Genomic DNA, 17,422 nt, shown 5'->3' with positions numbered 1-17,422 from the left:
GAGGCTATACACCTGTGGGGCCTAAGGAAACTGAGACACGTCCATCTCTGGGAGATGGACGGTGGGGTGCAGATTCCCTCCACAGGACCCCAGTTGAGAGCTGAGCCTGGTGGGGAGCCCCCAGGGACTGGGAGGGAGAGTTTGTGTTTCTGTGGCTCTGCCCCACCCCCACCCTGCAGAGTGGACCCTGATCTCAGGAAGCTGTCCCAGTGCCTCTCTGCCCCAGCTTTGGTAGGACCTGTCCTTAGACACTTGCTCAAGGCCAGGCCTGAACCTGTTTGATCCCTTTCCTGACCTGGACATAACTGTTACCATCCCAATCTCTGGGCGGAAAGACGAGTCCACCGCCCCAGTCACACAGGGGCCTGGCTGCCTCGCGGGGGCTAGGGCTTCACTAGCCCCCAGCCCTTCCCTCTGGGTCACTGTGGTTATGACTGAACACCACCTCGGGCTTCCTCCCCAGCAGGGTAGAAGGATGGGGTGGTGTAAAAGAAGTGCCCCACTTACAGCACATTCCTGCGGGAACAGGGGCAGACACCAGGTGCCTGGCTCGCAAGGGCCGGTGCGTGGCAGGCAGAGCGTGGCTCAGGGGCTGTCCTGGGCACACACGGACGAGGGGACGAGGCTCAGGCTCCTAGGCAGAGCTGCCCTGTCCGTGCCCACCTTGCACACCACTGTCTGTGCCCCCAGGGCGGTGAGGGCCAGCCTGAGCCTGCTGTGCGCGGAGCTGCGAGGCCGCGAGGAACCCAGGAAGAAGCGGAGTAAGCTGGAAGAGAGCATCTACGCGGGCCTGCAGCCAGCCTCCGGGGTGAGTCCAGGCCTCCACCCTCCTCCAGGCCGACTGACCCGTGTGATGTGGGGGCAGGGAGCAGCTGGGACGCCCACTGCTCCTGAGCCCTCTACCCCTCCTGCTGACAGGAAGACAGCGCCCTGGAGCGAGCACCCTCCTGGGAGGCTCTGAATGTAGTGTCCACGGTTCCAGGTGCATACCTGGTACTGGCAGGGCCTGGGAGCCTCCAGCCCCCAGAGGAGGAGGCTCAGCCCTCTGCCGTTACCCTTCTTCTATTGAGCCCTCCTTCTGCTCAGCCCTGCTATTACCGTTCTTTAGAAAAACCAACAGCTTCACCAACCACACCCACTGCCTCCTGTATGGGATGGCTGAGGTAGGGGGCCACTCGGTGGGGTGGACAGTGCCAACCCCAGTGGGCAGGCCAGATGTCCACCCAGCTCCTTCTGAGGACAGTGCCATTGGAGTGCTGCTTGGAGCCTGGAGGCCGTGGTGGGCCCGGATGTAGTCTTGGCCTCCTCGTTCTCAGGAGAAGGTGCGGTGCAAGAAGAGCAACACTCAGGGCGAGCTGGCATCCTCCGTGGCCCACAAGGTGGCCCAGCTGAAGCCGAAGGTCAAGAGCAAGGGTCTGCCCACTGGCCTCAGCCCCTTCCAGAGAAAGGAGGCTGCCCCAGGTGGGCGCATCCGGAAGAAGCTGTCCCGAGCCAAGAGTGCCAAGGTGTCTGGGGCAGCCCGGCACTCACAGCTCAACGGTGATGGCGGCAGGGAGATGCCAGTGGTGGCCACAGCACATGAAGCAGGCATGTTGTTGGTGGGCATGGTCACAACCAGGACCTCCAGGCCACGGTCACCTGGAACTGGAGGGAGGGTAGATGGGGCCATGGGCAGATCCAGGGAGGGCCTCTCACTGGGACAGGCTGTGGAATAAGCCCCTTGTCCCCAGGGCAGAGCTCAGTGGCTCTCTGTGTGGAGGAAAGAGGCCCCTGGACACATCCTGGAAAGCAAGGTTAAAAATAGCCTCTGCTACTCCCGCCTCCGCTCCCACAGCGTCCGGCCAGGCCGGCCAGGGGTTATCTGCCCCCAGCAGCCATGTGTCCAGGAACAGGAGCCTGGAAAAACAGACACTTCCTCCCTCCCCAACCCTTCCCCCAGGGTCAGGGGCCTGAGCAAGAACAAAGGGAAGCACTGCTGGGGAGGGGGCAGGAAGCTGGGGGCCATCTGGGCCAGAGGATGCAGAAAGAGGGGAAGGGGCTGCCCTGGGGAGGGGGCCCAGCCAGTCAAACTGGGACTATAGAAAGAAAATCTCCCTCCCCTCCCCCACCACAGGCTTGAGGGCTGGGACCCAAGTTCCTGCCCCCAGAGAGCAGCCCAGAGGGTGTCCTGACGGGCCAGACCTGCAGTCCCCCATGGGACCCCCAGATGGCAAGGGTCAGCACCAAGTCACCAAGCCCTGTTTGCTGTCCCCAGGCAGTGGCTATGACAGTGAGGGCTGCCAGGCCCTCCTGGAGACAGAGCCGTCCCCTGAGGAGCCCAGGCTGGGGCTGCACACGGGGTCCGGGGCAGCTATGCTGGGGCCCTCACCCTCCTCTGTGGTCAAGATGGAAGCCAACCAGAAGGCCAAGAAGAAGAAGGAGAGGCAGGGTTTGCCAGGTAATGAGGAGGCCAGGCAGGCGGGGCTGGCCTGGTGGCAGGGGTCCACAGCCAGAACCCCTGTGATGGCCTCCCTTGCTCCCACAGGGGCCTGCCGCCTGTCCAGCCCCGAGAGTGAGGTAAAGATCAAGCGGCGGACAGTGAAGGCCAAGGTGGGCGCCAAAATGGAGCGGGCCCAGGGGCGGCGACCCCCAGGTGCACCGGGCAAGAGGAAGTCCAAGGGTAAGGCCGAAGGCAGCCTGCGAGCAGAGCCAGGTGCTGCTGCCACCAGGGACGCCCTCTTCGGTCCCACCCGGGCCTTCGCCTGTGAGGAAGGCAGCAAGCTGGCCAGCGAGCGCCTAAAGAGAGCCACACGCAAGAGCACGTTGCTGCAGCCGGTGCTGCGGGTGAGGCCAGCAGGGCCGCAGGCATCCTGAGGGTCCTGGCCCCCCGGGGGGAGGGCACTAGCCGGGAAAGGACTTCCAAGGTCCACACCGCCTCCCTCCCGCTTACTGCTCCCCGAGGCCTGGGTCAGCCCCAGTTGGCCAGGCTGGGCCTCGCTGTCCTCACCACCGTCCCTCTCTCTCACCGCTACACGCAGCGCAAGAACGGGGCCCTGTCCATCGCCTTGTCTGCCCGCAACGCCAAGGCCATCCTGGGGAAGGGCAGGAAGCTGGCCAAGGTGAAAAGCAAGCCCCTCGGCTCACGGGCGGCAGCCTCCCCCGCCCGGGAGCCCAGCCGGGCCCAAGCTCTTCGGCCCTGCCTGACTCCTCTGGCCCCCCAGGGTCAGGGCCACGCAGTGAGCCGGCTCCTGGAGAGCTTCGCCGTGGACGACGACTTTGGGTTCGACCGAGACAGCAGCTTCTCAGAAGAGGAAGGGGAGGGGGCCAGCAGTCCCCTGAGCGAGGAGCAGAGCGCCGCCCTGGGTGAGCAGGGCAGTCGGGGTGCCAGGCCTCGGGTGGGCGCGGGGCGGGCCTGGCCAGCGCTGACGCTCTGCCCCTCAGCTCGCTCCTGCACCATCCACAAGGAGGACCTGCAGGATGGCCTGCCTGTGCTCATCCCCAAGGAGGACAGCCTGCTGTACGCGGGCAGCGTCAGGACCCTGCAGCCCCCTGACATGTGAGACCTGGTGTGGACGGGAGGGGCAGGGCTGTAGCTGGCAGCCGCACGTCCCCCAAGACCCCTCACGCTCTCCCGATACCCTCAGCTACAGCATCGTCATCGAGGGCGAGAGAGGCAACCGGCAGCGGATCTACTCACTGGAGCAGCTGCTGCAGGAGGCGGTGAGGGAGGCGCCTGCCGGGCAGACCCTGGGCCCAGAGAGAGCCTTGGCCTGCGTTCCGGAGAGTGCCTGGGCCAGGCCCTGCTGTTCACAAGCTGCCCATCGCCACTCTACAGGTTCTTGACGTCAGGCCTCAATCCAGCCGGTACCTCCCGCCTGGCACAAGGGTCTGCGCCTACTGGAGCCAGAAGTCGCGTTGCCTGTACCCAGGCAATGTGGTCCGAGGTAAGCATGCCAGGGCAACGGGGCCAGGCTCCCTCGAGCCCCAGGGCACCTGGGGCTCCTGCCCACACAGGATGTCCTGCCTTGGAGGTGGCGTGGGCACACCTGGGCCTCTGCTTAGAGCGACAGAGCAGAAGCAGCTCCCAGGGGCCATGAGAATCCAGGAGGGCCTGGGGCAGGAGGCGCCCACCTCCAGCCAGCCAGGACTTAGAGCCCAGTGCTGGGTCCCCGGATCTATCACTCACACACCAGCTCTCCCAAGGCAAAACCTCCTGGTGCCAAAGCAGGGCATGGGGGCCCCTGGGTAGGAAGGCTGGTGGGTCCTGCAAAGGAGTGGGCGGGAGGCCCAGGGACTCTCCTGGAAGGGGCTGCTCCTGGCGTGACTGACCAGAGCTGTGCTTGCACCTCCCTGCACGTGTGTGTGCCCTGGTGTTGGATGGCCATGTCACCTGCCGGCCGTGTCCCAGCAGGGGTAAGAAGGCCATCAGCTCCCAGGCTGCAGTGGCAGCTCTGGGGTCACCAGGGTCAGGGAGCAGTAGCATCCGGCTCTGTTCCTCCCGCCTTTTTGTGTTGGCGCTGCCCGGCAGGGCCTGCCACACACTCAGGCTGCCCTCTCTGCAGGTGCTTCCAGTGACGAGGAGGAGGACCTGGACTCAGTGGTGGTGGAGTTTGACGATGGGGACACAGGCCACATTGCTGTCTCCAACATCAGATTGCTGCCTCCGGACTTCAAGATCCAGTGTGAGCACCCCAAGTGTGCCAGGCGCCCCCACCCAGAGCCACTCCCACCTGCTGCAGGGGCCAGCTCTACCTCAGCTCCCCGAGAGGAAGGACAGAGGCAGTGGTGGCCCCTGGGCCCCACTGAGCCCTTCTGCCCACTCCACAGGTACAGAGCCCTCTCCAGCCCTGTTGGTGTCCAGCAGCTGCCGCAGGACTAAGAAAGCTGCTAACGAGGCCCCCCCACCCAGTGAAGCCCCCGCCCCCAGCCTGTCCCCTAAAGCACAGGATGGCCCTGAAGCCTCCAAGACCCCCGGGAAGAAATCCATCGGCAAAGACAAAGCTGGTATTTGCAGGACTGTGAGGACCGGGGGGCGGCCCTCTTGGGGGTGGGCAGCCGGGAGGGGGAGCACCCACCGGGAGACCCGGGTCCTGGCGGGGCTGGGGAGGGGCAGGTGGAGGCAACTCGAGGACCCAGCTGGTGCCGCTGACCCTACCTGGCTTCCCTCCCAGGCAAAGCAGACCTCCTAACCTCAGGTGCCAAGTCCCCCTCGGGGGCCTCAGACCACTTCCTAGGCCGCAGGGGCAGCCCCCTGCTGAGCTGGTCAGCGGTGGCGCAGACCAAACGCAAGGCGGCGGCAGCGGGCGGCAAAGGGCCAGGGGTGCTGCAGAACCTCTTCCAGCTCCACGGCGCCAAGAAGCTGCGGGCCCGCGAAGCCCTGTTCCCCGCGCACACGGCAGCCGCGCCTGTGTTCGGCAATGGCTTCCGGGCCGACTCCTTCAGCAGCCTGGCCAGCTCCTACGCACCCTTCGTCGGCGGGTCTGGGTCAGGCCTGCCCGGGGGTGCCCACAAGCTGCTACGGGCCAAGAAGGCCGAGAGGGCCGAGGTGGAGAAGGGAGGGCGGCGGCGGGCTGGCGGCGAGTTCCTGGTCAAGCTGGACCACGAGGGCGTGACCTCCCCCAAGAACAAGAACTGCAAGGCGCTGCTGGTGGGCGACAAGGATCTCGGCCCCAAGCTGGGGCGGCCCCTGCCCGGCCCCAGCTACACACACCCGGCCCTCGTGGGCAAGGACAAGAAGGGGCGGGTGCCTGCCCACCCACTGCCCGTGGGGCTGGCCCTGCGCAAGTACGCGGGCCAGGCTGAGTTCCCGCTGCCCTGTGACAGCGACTGCCCCAGCTCCTACTCGGATGAGGACGAGGACGGGCCTGGGCTGGCCGCCGGAGTGCCCTCGCGCTTCCTTACCCGCCTGTCCATGTCCTCCTCCTCGTCCGGCTCGTCCACGTCCTCCTCCTCAGGCTCCATGTCCACCTCCAGCCTCTGCTCCTCGGACAATGAGGACTCCTCCTACAGCTCTGACGAGGAGGACCCAGCCCTGCTGCTGCAGACCTGCCTCTCCCACCCTGTGCCCACCCTCCTGGCCCAGCCCGAGGCCCTGCACTCCAAGGGGGGCAGCCCCCATGCCCACGCACAGCGCTGCTTCCTGTCCAGGGCCGCGGTGGCCAGTGCAGGTGCAGGCCCCGGCCCTAGTGGCGGCAAAGCCAAGCTTAAGCGCAAGGAGGCCCTGAGCTTCTCCAAAGCCAAAGAGCTTTCCCGGGGGCAGCGGCTGCCCTCCGTGGAGAACCGGCCAAAGATCTCAGCCTTCCTGCCTGCCCGGCAGCTGTGGAAGTGGTCGGGGAACCCCACACAGGTAGGCGGGCTCATCTCCTCTGCCTCCTCTTCTCCTTTCCCTGTCTACTCCCCAGTACGGCTCCGGGGGTAGCAGAGCCTCCTTTGGAGAGGGCAGCTGCCTTTGCCCCGGCCCATGTGCTCCTACCAACCACCCTCAGCTCCTCGGCCCAGCAGCTGCCCGCTCTCTGCTTTCTGTGCCCCGGGGTCCCCTGGTAGTGCTGTCTGGGCTTCTTCGCGTTGATGATAAGGCCGCACTCACAGCGCCTGAGGTGGTGCGCAGGGGTTTTGCACTTGAAGACGGTGCTGCAGGAACACCGTGCTCCTCTCGGCCTGATGCCAGGGCACTGGCATGGCTGTGGCCTGGCTGTCCCAACCCCGTGTGCGGGGCAAGCCCAGCGTGCCCCTCCCAGGACCTGTGGTCGGTGCCGGCAGCCCCTGTGGAGCCCTGAGCACACCCACTGGGCGTGCTGCTCCTCCGCCAGGCCATCCTGCCCCGGGCCCTTCTCACCCTGCTGCCTCTGCTGTCCCCACAGCGGCGGGGCATGAAGGGAAAGGCCCGGAAGCTGTTCTACAAGGCCATCGTCCGGGGCAAGGAGGTGCTGCGCATCGGGGACTGTGCGGTCTTCTTGTCGGCCGGGCGGCCCAACCTGCCCTACATCGGCCGCATCGAGAGCATGTGGGAGTCTTGGGGCAGCAACATGGTGGTAAAGGTCAAGTGGTTCTACCACCCCGAGGAGACCAAGCTGGGGAAGCGGCAGAGCGACGGGAAGGTGAGGCCCCAGCGGGTGGAGAGGCCGGGGGCAGCATCCCAGCCACCAGGCCAGAGGGGCAGCCTCTAGGGCACCTCCCCAGCAGCCCCAGGAGCCCTGCGGGAAGCAGAGCAGCCGCCTGATGCACCCCATGGTCCCACTCCCGCAGGGCCGTGACCCTGCAGCACCTGGCTCCACGCAGGTCTAGCTTACTCCCTGTCCCGGCCCTCCCGTGCCCCCAGCCCACCCTGGGGAAGAAACGGTGTTCCTAGGGGGATGGACGAGCCCCCAGGGCAGACGAGCCTCTGGGCCTGTCCGCACCCGGTCCCCTGCACAGGCTCCCGGGCTGCCACCCTTCCTGGGCACAGGGCCCTGGGGGGCGGGCGCAGGCTGGGCCGGTCCCAATGCCCTGCGCCGTGCCCGGCAGAACGCACTGTACCAGTCCTGTCACGAGGACGAGAACGACGTGCAGACCATCTCCCACAAGTGCCAGGTGGTGGCGCGCGAGCAGTACGAGCAGATGGCCCGGAGCCGCACCTGCCAGGACCGGCAGGACCTCTACTACCTGGCCGGCACCTATGACCCCACCTCCGGGCGCCTGGTGACGGCCGAGGGCGTGCCCATCCTGTGCTGAGCTGCCCGCCCCGCAAGGCCCCCGAGGTCAGGCCGAGCCAATATGCAAACCCACCCGAGGCTTTCCCGTGATTTTCCCTGGAAGAGCGCGCTTAGGCGTGGACCCCACTCCAGTCCCATCTGCTGCGGAGGGTCAGCTGGCCCCAGGCCCCCTGGCCACTCTGCTTTCCCGCAGCGTTCTCGAGAGATTCGTATCCAAGCCATATTTCCCTATACCTCCGACTGTCTCCCACCAGGGAAAGCAGAAATCAGGTGTGTTGTCTATTTATTTCTTATGTAAATATTGTATTTCTGTGGGGAAGTTTTATGGAAAACAGTGGAAAAGGATCTCCCCCACTGGCGTGACGAGGGTGTGTGTGTGTGAGTGCATGTGTGTGTCTGCGCGTGTGTGTGCCCGGAGTTCGTTCTGGAGTTTTCTTTGGAAGTGCGCTGTTCTCCTCAGCCTAGCTGAGTTCCAGCGGGGACGTTGGTGTCGACAGGCAGCTGGGACTGGGGGGCAAAGACCATGGGACAGGTCGGACGGGACCCTCGTTGCACCCTGTAATCTCGTAGGGCCGACTTAAGACAGAGGTCACACTGGACCTCCTTTCGATACGTCTCTTAGGTAAAAGAAGTGTTGGGGTTGGGGGTGTGGCAATGAGGGTCCCCCAGGAAAGGAACGGACTCCAGGCATCAAGATGAAGGCAGGAGCAGACCCCCACCCTGAGGGGCAGCAGCCATGCGTACCTTACCTCTGTTTAAAACAAGCAAAAACGAACAAATGTTTTACAGTTCAAGAAAAAGCGGTGTTTTTATTTTATGTCCTAGATATTCCAAGTTATCTCTGATTTCCGTTCACATGGCCAGTCTGTCGCGGGGAGCAGAGTTGGCCTTGCTCAGAGCAGGGCACGACCAGCCCAGACCCCTCGGCCCTCCCCTCCAGGGGCCCGCCAGGGCCTGGTCCAGTTCCACCCAGCCCTCTTCCACCACCAATCGGGTGGGAGAGAAAGACACCCCTTCCCACCCCAGCAGCCTCCCTGGTGCCCCAAGGCCACTGGCCGACCTCACTGGCCTGCTCAGGTGCAGATGGTGGAGAGGCCCGTGGAGGCACTGGGGTGGGGGAGAAGGAAAGAAGAGACCTGGGGAAGGCCCCTCTCCCCATCTGCCCTCCACCCGGCTTCTGGTCCTCAGCCCCCTTCCTGCCACACCCCCTGGGGTTTCTGGGCCCTTTCCGTGGCCTCTTGGCAGGACAGTTTCATGGCCTGGGAGGCTCATGCAGGGGACACAGAACAGGTGCCCTCCTGGTCTCCTGTGCCCACACCCTGGCCCCGAGCAACCAGGAGCACCTGGCACCCTTCCCTTCTCCAGACCATGCCAGAAGGCCCTTGTCTTCAGAGCTGTGTTAGGGGCCACATGCTCCCCGTGTCCCACCACCAATTCCCTCATCCGTAGGGGAGCGTGGGAAAGCTCCCAGGAGCAGTGGAGCATCAGGGCCCCGCAGCCCCTCCTCGGCTCTGGCCGGCCAGGAGCCCAGCCCCAACCCCAGGCCACTCCAGGACCTGTTTCCCTGACGCTGCCCCCACCCCGGGTGCTCTTGGTGGACCCACGGGCACTCGAGGAGGGGAGGGGCCGCTCTGCAGGGGCCCTGGCACCCAGCTCTCCGCTGCACCCGTCTCCCCAGTGTCTCCGCACGAGCGCAGTATTTCATTCCTGGTGGTGGTTGGGGAGACCCTGGCCAGGTCCTGCTGGAGGCTGGGAGTCAGAAAGCTGTCAAGTGAAGGAGGACACCTGACCGCTGGCCCGGGGCTCAGGCCGTCCCAAAGCCCAGTGTGGAGTGAGCGCCAGGAAGGGCCTGCTCCTCCCCAACGTGGAAGTTCCGTTCCCACCCGCCCACTCGCCCCTGCCGTCCGTTTTGCATTTCTCTTTCCTTCCTTTCTGTGTGTGTGTGTGTGTGTGTGTGTGCGCGCGCGCGCGCAACTGGCGTGACCCCCCACCGTGGCTAAACGTGGCGAAAGCACGGTCCTTGTACATGTGTAACTAAGAGGATGGTTGGATTTTTTTTCAATGTAAACACTAAAAACAAACAAAAAAGGTTTTATGAACAGCAAACTATGTAAAGGCATTTTAGTATTAAATTTTTTATTGATAACTTGCTTAAGAATAAATATATGAACTATTGTACAGGTTTTCCGTGGTCCGGATCATGACTGCTAGCCTGTGTGTGTGTGACACAGTGGCTTCCCAGGGACCCTGGGGGCTCCTTGAGGCTCAGCAGACGCATCCAGGTCCCAGAATGGGGGATTGGGCAGAGCGTCCCCACCTGCCTCCTGCGTTAGCCAGAGTGGAGCCCCTCTGGGTGCTGAGCCAGACCAGGAAAGGTGCATGTGACTGAAGTGGACGTGAGGTGCCCTCGGCTGGAGTCGCCCAAGGGCCCCTCTCGAGCCTGGAATCCCTCCCCTGCCAGTCAGGTCTGATCCCGGGATAGGTTGCTCACCTGTCCAGCCTGAACTCAACACAGGCGAGTGGGCATCCCTGAGAGGGGAACAAGATGGGATCAGCCCCCACAAAGCACAGGGGTGGGGGGTGTTTCCCCCAAACCCACTCGGCACCGGGGACGCTAGGGAGGAGTGCAGGACGGTGACAGGATGGTGGGCACCTCAGGGAGGCAGGAACCCACTCACATTTCCTCAGCTGACAGTCCTCATTGTTAAACAGGCCTGTGCGGCCCCTAGAGACAAGCCCAAGATCCGGGTGCACTGGGAGTGGGGTTCAGTGCGCCCCCACCTGGAGACAACCCCCCATGCGGCTGCAGCCCCAGAGGGAGCCTAACACTCGCCAGTACGAGGATGCTCCTTGTGTCCTGGGAGGGAGCCCTGGGGAGGGCAGGTGTGCAGAGGCAAGGTCGCTGGGCAGTGGAGCTGTGGCCCGGGCTGGGGGCCGTGTGCCCGTGGGGCATGCCCTGGCCCGGGCAGCTCTCTCTCCACTCCTGTCCTGCGCCTGCGTTCCTCTGCAGGACTCGCTGGGTAGGAGACCTCCCTGGGAGGCCCAGCAGGACCTGCCTACAGCGTGGATTCCAGCAAGGAGGAACCCCCACAGCTCCCCCTCAGCCAGCTCCAAGTCCGTGGAGAGTGGGGTTGGGACAGGGACCCTAAGCACAAGGCGTGGGCTGCAAGAAGCCTTGTGCCATCATTCCAGGGACCCTGTTGGAATAACTGTGCCTGAGGTCCTGAGCACCCCCAGAGCCCCGCTTGGTAAGGTGAGCCTGGGGGTGGTTTCCCACCCTGGCCATAGAGCTGGGTGCTGGGGAAGCAAGGCTGAGATCCAGGACTGTGGTAAGGAGGGCAGGTGTGCCTGCTGGGCCAGGCTCCCGGCTTAGGGACCCCTGGTGGGAGGGAGGACTGAGTTGGGGCCAGAGACCCCCTATGGGCTCAGGATAATCCACCCTTAGTAACTTCAGTTTCTTGCTGGGCAGAGTACAGGCTGGACAGCTCCAGAGCAACGAAAAGCCAGGCACGAATGCCTGTCACCTCCCGCCACCCCCTCAGGAGGCCACACAGGGAGGTCAGCAGGCAAGGGAGGGAGGCTCTGTGGCAGACCAGGGTGGGGGTCAGGGCAGGATGGGTGACAAAGCACAGAAAGGGGGTGGTGACATTTCCCCTGGGGACCATGGGAAGCCCCTGTGATGGGCCTTGGGTTCAAATCCTCCATTCAGCCCACTCTCACGGAGCCAGCAGTACGCTACAGTGGGGTCAGCTGCCAAGACCCTGCAGCACCCGAGAGGGTGGACAACAGTGGCTGCCAATCTTGCCAGGCCAGCTGCCAGGATAACCTCCCCCCAGCGCAGTCGTCGGTCATGCCGTCTGTAAGGAGGAGTGTTGGAAAGGCACCGGGCTGGCAGCCCCACACCAGGACTCCAGCTCAAGTGGGATGTCTACGGGAGCAAGGCAGACCAGCTGGGTTGGTCTGGCAGGCTGCCGGAGGTGCTGCAGCCAGGGCTGTCTTGGAGGAGCCCAGGGCAGGGCAGGCAGAGGGAGCCCTGAGAGCTGGATGTGGCCTGCACTCCTGCTGCTCCATGCTGCACCTCAGCTCCACACGCCACCCACTGAGAGCGTGCCCTCTGACCAGCAGTCAGGGTTTGAAGAGCCAGGCCGGCCCAGGCCCCCAGGGAGGTGCTGACACCCAGAGAAAAACCCAGGGTGCAGGGAGGGATGCATAGGGCTGGGCCGGAGGCTGGTAGGAGGAGGTCTGGAAACTGGTGGGAGAAGGAGGCCTGGCTAAAGGCCACCAAGGGGCCCTGGGAATGTGAGCAAGTGGGGTGAGCCCTGGGGCAGGTGACCATTGGGCAGACCAAACAGGCTGGACCCGTCTCAAGCGTCTGCCTTCCCTGAGGAGGTCTACAGGAGTCTGGTGGACTCAGGAGTAGGACACACAGCTCTGCCACACAGTCACCGCACGCTGGGCTCCACACCCTCATCCCTGACATCGTGCCTTCCCCACCCCTCTCCTCCATCCCTGCCCGTTCCTCCTCCCACCTCATCTCAGGAAGGGCAGTCCCGGCCTTCCAGAACCTGCTGCCCCAGAATGGGGCCCTAGCCAAGGGCAGGGTATCAGGGAAGGACACGGGGCTGTGGGTTCCCGAGGGTTAAACATGCAAGACTACACTTTGATCAAGACAAACGAGCCATTATGCGAAATGCTGAAGCAAGATGGATGATGGCCCTGGGCACGCGGGATCGATGGACTGACGTTTCATCAGGCAGAGATGACAGCCGGCTGATCGCGATTCGTTTTTAATACTGCAGACCAATTGGGGACGAGGGGGCTTTAATTGCTGGCCCCCGCCTGGGCGAGGCTGCAGAGCCGCCTAGGCAGCGAGGCTTGGACCAGGTGGGGGGGGGGCGCTCCTGCACTCAGCTGGCCAGGAGGCCCCCAGGCACCACGCCCAGCCGGGGGAGGCCACTCCAGGGCCCTGGGTGCCAGCTGAAAGAGCAGATGGAAGTGGTGCTCCAGGAGAGGGACTCGCCCCAGTCCTGTCCAGCCCTGCCAAGCGCCCACCCACACTGGGCCTCTGCCCCACCACCTGCCACCCACTTCCCTTCCCAGGGCCTTGAGAGCCGGAGACCTGGCCATGAGCTTTCTATGCCCTTTCCCAGGCACCTAAGGCCACCTGCTCCAACCATCCATAGTGGTGACAGGAGCCCGGCCTCTAGGTGGACAAGCCCGAGTAGAGTCAGGTTGGCGGGCCATTCAAGGCCAAGTCCCTCGTCAGGACACCCTCCCTGTAGCTGCACCAGACTGCAGCTGGCAAGGAGACCAAGAGGCCCCAACGACACCAGTCTTCAGCCTGCAAGAGCTGGGCAGGACGAGGGGTGGACTTGGGACCCGGCGTTCAGACTAGGCCCCAGGTGCCACCTTACTCCCACTGGTGACTCTGGGCTCTGTGACCTCACCTGTGAACTGGAGACCTTGACACTTCATTGCTCACCTGCCCTGAGACCAGGCAGCCTAAGGGACTTCTGAGCCAATGTGTGGCAGGGCCCACCCAGCCCACACCAGGGGGCCCCAACCAGGGGACAGGCCCTCCCCGGTACCTCCTCCTGCACCCTCTCCTAGGGGCAGGAGGATACAGCAAGGCCTGGACCTGGTGCTGCAGCCGCACTCCACCCTGCCGTTAGGTCAGGGGTCCTGGCTCGCTGCACCTCACAGCTCTTCAGAGACGGGGAACTGTGGACTCCCAGGCAGTGGCTCAGGGCTGCCTGGGCTTCCCTGGGCACCTGCTCCCTGGGGTCACAGGGCCTGCATTCACTCAGCCCCCTTCAGAGGGCCATGCATGTCAGGTGTGTGTCCTGCACGCTCCAGTGACGAAGCTGGAGACCTGCTCAAGCCTGCTGCAGACACCCGAGCACTGGCTGGCTGGCCAGAACAGACCGGGGCCACCCTGTCCCACCAGAGCAGGGCTCTGCGCATGTTCTGCGCACGTCCATTCTCAACCCCCACTGATGCCATCCCTCCTGGCGCGGACACTGCCGGTTTCTTTCTCAGCCCATCCCTCTGTCCCTCCATAGGCTGATCCAGAGGCCTCCCAAACCCACCTCTGCCCCAAGGTTCCAGCAGCCCTTTCCACAGCCATGGGATGGTCTGAAGGCCTCCTCACAATAAGGTCGGTCGAGAGGCGGAAGTTAAAACCAACCTTGAGATGTGGGAGCCTCTGAACAGGTTTATGATCTTGCCCCTTGTCAAGAAATCTGTTTTCACTTATGAGAAACAGGCTTGGGATGTAGCTCAGTGGTAGAGTGCTGGCCGACCACGTGGGGTGCCCTGGGTTCAGTCTCCAGCACTGCAAACAAACGCAAAAAAAGAACCGGCTCGGGCTGCCCTGACAGGTACCAGGCCCTCAGTCGCGCCCTCGACGCCCCACCATGGCTCCCTTCTTCAGGAGCGTGCAGGGATGGTCTGGAGAAGTCGAGAGGGAGGGACGATGTAGAGGACCGGCAGAGGATGAGAAGGGGCACGCGCCCACAGACATGCCCAGATCAGCTGCATGGGCACCCAGGGTGCCAAGGGCAAGCAGGAAATCAGGAAGTCCAGCAGGAAGAGCACTCTGCCTCCAGCCGAGCAGAACCCCAAAGCGACAAAGCCCTGGAAAGGCGCTCAAGGCCGCTGCTCCTGGACCACGGAGTCCCTGGCAGTTTCCTCTGTGCGGAAAGGACCAGCTGGGGAGACCGCTCCGCAGGCACGCGGCTCAGCGAGCAGGCAGGCAGCTGTAGGCACAGGAGCCAATCCGGACCCCGCAGGGTACCCGCCCCCCAAGCCTCAGTGATTGGTTTGGGTGATCACATGACCTCGGCTGAGCCAATCAGAGTCTGTTCCTGGGATTGGGTGGGGGGGCTAGCAGCCTTCTTGGAGGTAGCCTGGTGAGTATGCTGCAAACCTGGGCACTTTAGTGGTCGCCTCCTGCCTCTGGTCTTCGTTTGGTGCTGGGTTCTGGCAGCGACCAATCCCCAGACTCCCAGATGGCATGGCTGAATAAGCTACAGGTCTCCTAGTTTAATTTTAGTTTCAGAGAAAGAAGAAGACATTTGTGGTGCGTGTATTCCGGGGAATATTTAGAACATACTCATACTGAAAAATGATTCATTCTTTTATCTGAAATTTAAATTTAACCTGGCATCTTGTATTTTATTTGCTAAATCCAGCAACCTTGAAACCTAGCTGTCCAATAATACTGGGTATTCTGCAGCCCACCTATCAATAACCAGGTATACCAGCTGTCCAGCTAACAGAAAGGATGGATACAAAAGAGGCCAAGCAGTTGCTGGACACTGAAGGCCACTGGAGCCCACCTACATCATGTTGACCTTCCCTCACCACAAATTCAATGGCCCCTCAGAAGTCCAGCTGAGGAGCTGGGGATATAGCTCAGTTGGTAGAGCGTTTGCCTCACAAGCACAAGGCCCTGGGTTCGATCTCCAGCAGCCACGTTTGCAGACAGCTCTCCGTATAATGTCGGCAGCATCTCAAGTGCATGGCTGAGCCTGGAGAGCCCACTTTATAGCACAACCCTCCCAGGATACAGAGCACGGAGCAGGTGTCTCCACGGCGAAGGTCAGCGAGCACTCAAGCAGTGCCCGACCCTCTAGACAGACACGAGGGACTAGGAATGAGCAAATGGCAGGCAAGTGTCAGGCAGGTTCAAGGTGGAGAACATCTTGGGCTGTGCCCAGCTGTGCGTGCCCACGAGAGCATTGCCAGAGGCCCCACTGCCAGTGAGTGCTTAACAGTCAGGTGCATGACCCACTTGTAGCCTGGAGCTTGCCCAGGACTTGTAGGGTCGGGAGCACAATCATGCACAGGACCCCACCATGAGACTGCATGCCCAGGGCTGGCTCAGATCCCTACTGACAGATAGATGTCAGGAGCCAGGACAGACCTTGATTTCCAGCTGTGGGGTTGCTGACCATTTTGGATACCGACATCGTGGCGTGGGTAGCAATTTGTCCTCACCAAGAGTAGACTCTGGATTTGAACATGCCAGGGACCTAGACAACCTAGGCCTGCCCCTAGAACCCACCCCACCCCTGAAATCCAGGAGCTCATTTCCAAGCACAAGTTCAACAAGGAGCTGAGCTATGGCCCTTCACCATCCCGCCCCTGCCCTGGCATCCAGGCTCCAGGGCCTGGCCCACTGAGGTGGGTCAAAGAGCCTGGACAGGAGGCAGAGCTGGGAGGAGCTGAAGCCTCCCACTGTCACACCAGTGTCCTGGACTCTGCCCTGTCCCGCATCAGACCTGTGCTGCTCTGCAGTGTGGCACCACAGGAGGACAACCTGCCAGTCCAGGGCCTGGGAGCCAACGATCATCAGGCCATTACAGGGAAGTGGGAGAAAGAATGCAGGCCACCAGGATGGACTGTGGCTGGGCAGGGGGACATGGGCGGAAGTGGGGACCTCAGGAGCATTCCTCTCTCAGGTGTTATTGGGATAATAAATTTTTGTGACCCTGGGAGGCCAAGAGCCACAGGGGCTTTCTCGGTAATAAAGGTTGGGTTGCCCCAGCAGGGGAAAGAACCCCCCATGCACAGCTTTGCCTGTAGGAGGCAGCAACATGGCAAAGGCAGTACGGGCTCAGCCCTGGAGGGATGCAAAGACCCACTTGTCTGACCCCTCGGGATGAATGGGATGAAAGGAGGGTACCCCACTCATCGTTTCTTGCCTGGGCCAGAGGCTTTTTATTTCCTCCTTCCTCCCCCTGCCCACTGTGGGTTATGAGATGGGCTGGCGGGGATAGTGCCACTGAGGACTCCACAGCTCAGAAACTGGCAACGCCCTGCCAGAACTCGGGAGATGGACGTGTCTGGAGAGCTGGCACAGGCATCACCTCGCACAGCCATGGTCAAGGCCTCGGTCAACACCTGGGGCCAGGGGAGAGTAATGGTGACCACTGGACAGCTGCACAGTGCTAGGCCAGCCCCCAAGAATTGAGGATGTGAGCTAAGGGTGAGCATGTGAGTACACGGGGCTGTAGGGTGGTCCCTGCCAGCGCTGATCTGCTCCGGAACCTCCTGCTCACTCGTGTGCGTGTGCACACGCACATGTGGCACTGGGACTGAACCCAGGGCCATGCACATGCTAGTGCTCTGCCCCAAAGCCGCACATCGCCGGCCCCTCTGTCTACTTCTAATGGTATCAACCCCTCCCTCAGGCAGGAATTGACCTCACCCAGTCCACACGATTCTGGTCGAGCTGCTGCTCAAGACCCAGGCCTGGAAGCCACACAGCCACATCCCCCAGCCCAGGCAGCCGGCCTTGGGGAGCCCAGGCTGGGCTGAGGCGGCCTGGCCCTGCCGGGGTCATGTCCCTATTCTCCAGTCCAGCCATGGGGAAAAGACATCTGCTGTGAGGAAAGAAGTCAGCACACAGACAGACAGCCAGGTCCTGGACAGAAACACAGGGAAGGGACAGCCAGACAGACAGACAGGACTTGGACACCTAAGTCCTCAGAGGCCCCGAGGACAGTGGGAACCCTAGCTGTTCTGGTGGTGACTTTCTTTTTTTCTGAACATGTTTGAGTTGGTCTTCCATCAGGACCAAAAGGATCTTGGTGTGCCAGCCCTGGTGATCAAGTGTCTGTGACTCCTCCATGTCACAGAGCAGTGACAGCCTGCTACAGCTATTGGTGAGTCCACACCCTGAGCACCTCTGGGCTTCTGGAGCCCCACAAATACTCTGGCAGCAGGTGGGACCAGGGGGAGCCTGA

The 17,422-nt window shown here is 62.7% G+C and overlaps 1 protein-coding gene across 1 annotated transcript in view; it reads left to right on the top strand.

Moving 5' to 3' along the window:
• BAHCC1 (BAH domain and coiled-coil containing 1) overlaps positions 1-9,549 on the top strand; it is a 61,287-nt gene extending 51,738 nt beyond the window's left edge. The window contains exons 15-28 of the mRNA XM_079133415.1: positions 691-808; positions 1,317-1,591; positions 2,259-2,437; positions 2,525-2,823; positions 3,018-3,098; positions 3,201-3,342; positions 3,421-3,535; positions 3,624-3,699; positions 3,815-3,923; positions 4,542-4,661; positions 4,807-4,983; positions 5,151-6,325; positions 6,840-7,076; positions 7,483-9,549. Coding sequence (XP_078989541.1) covers positions 691-808; positions 1,317-1,591; positions 2,259-2,437; positions 2,525-2,823; positions 3,018-3,098; positions 3,201-3,342; positions 3,421-3,535; positions 3,624-3,699; positions 3,815-3,923; positions 4,542-4,661; positions 4,807-4,983; positions 5,151-6,325; positions 6,840-7,076; positions 7,483-7,689 — 3,310 coding nt within the window. The 3' untranslated portion in view covers positions 7,690-9,549. The remainder of the gene's footprint in view (positions 1-690; positions 809-1,316; positions 1,592-2,258; positions 2,438-2,524; positions 2,824-3,017; positions 3,099-3,200; positions 3,343-3,420; positions 3,536-3,623; positions 3,700-3,814; positions 3,924-4,541; positions 4,662-4,806; positions 4,984-5,150; positions 6,326-6,839; positions 7,077-7,482) is intronic.
• Positions 9,550-17,422: the final 7,873 nt, after the last annotated feature.

The sequence above is a fragment of the Sciurus vulgaris genome (genome assembly GCF_902686455.1).
Source record: "Sciurus vulgaris genome assembly, chromosome: 3".
NCBI classification, from domain to species: Eukaryota; Metazoa; Chordata; class Mammalia; order Rodentia; family Sciuridae; genus Sciurus; species Sciurus vulgaris.
This window is presented reverse-complemented; position numbering and strand designations above follow the sequence as displayed.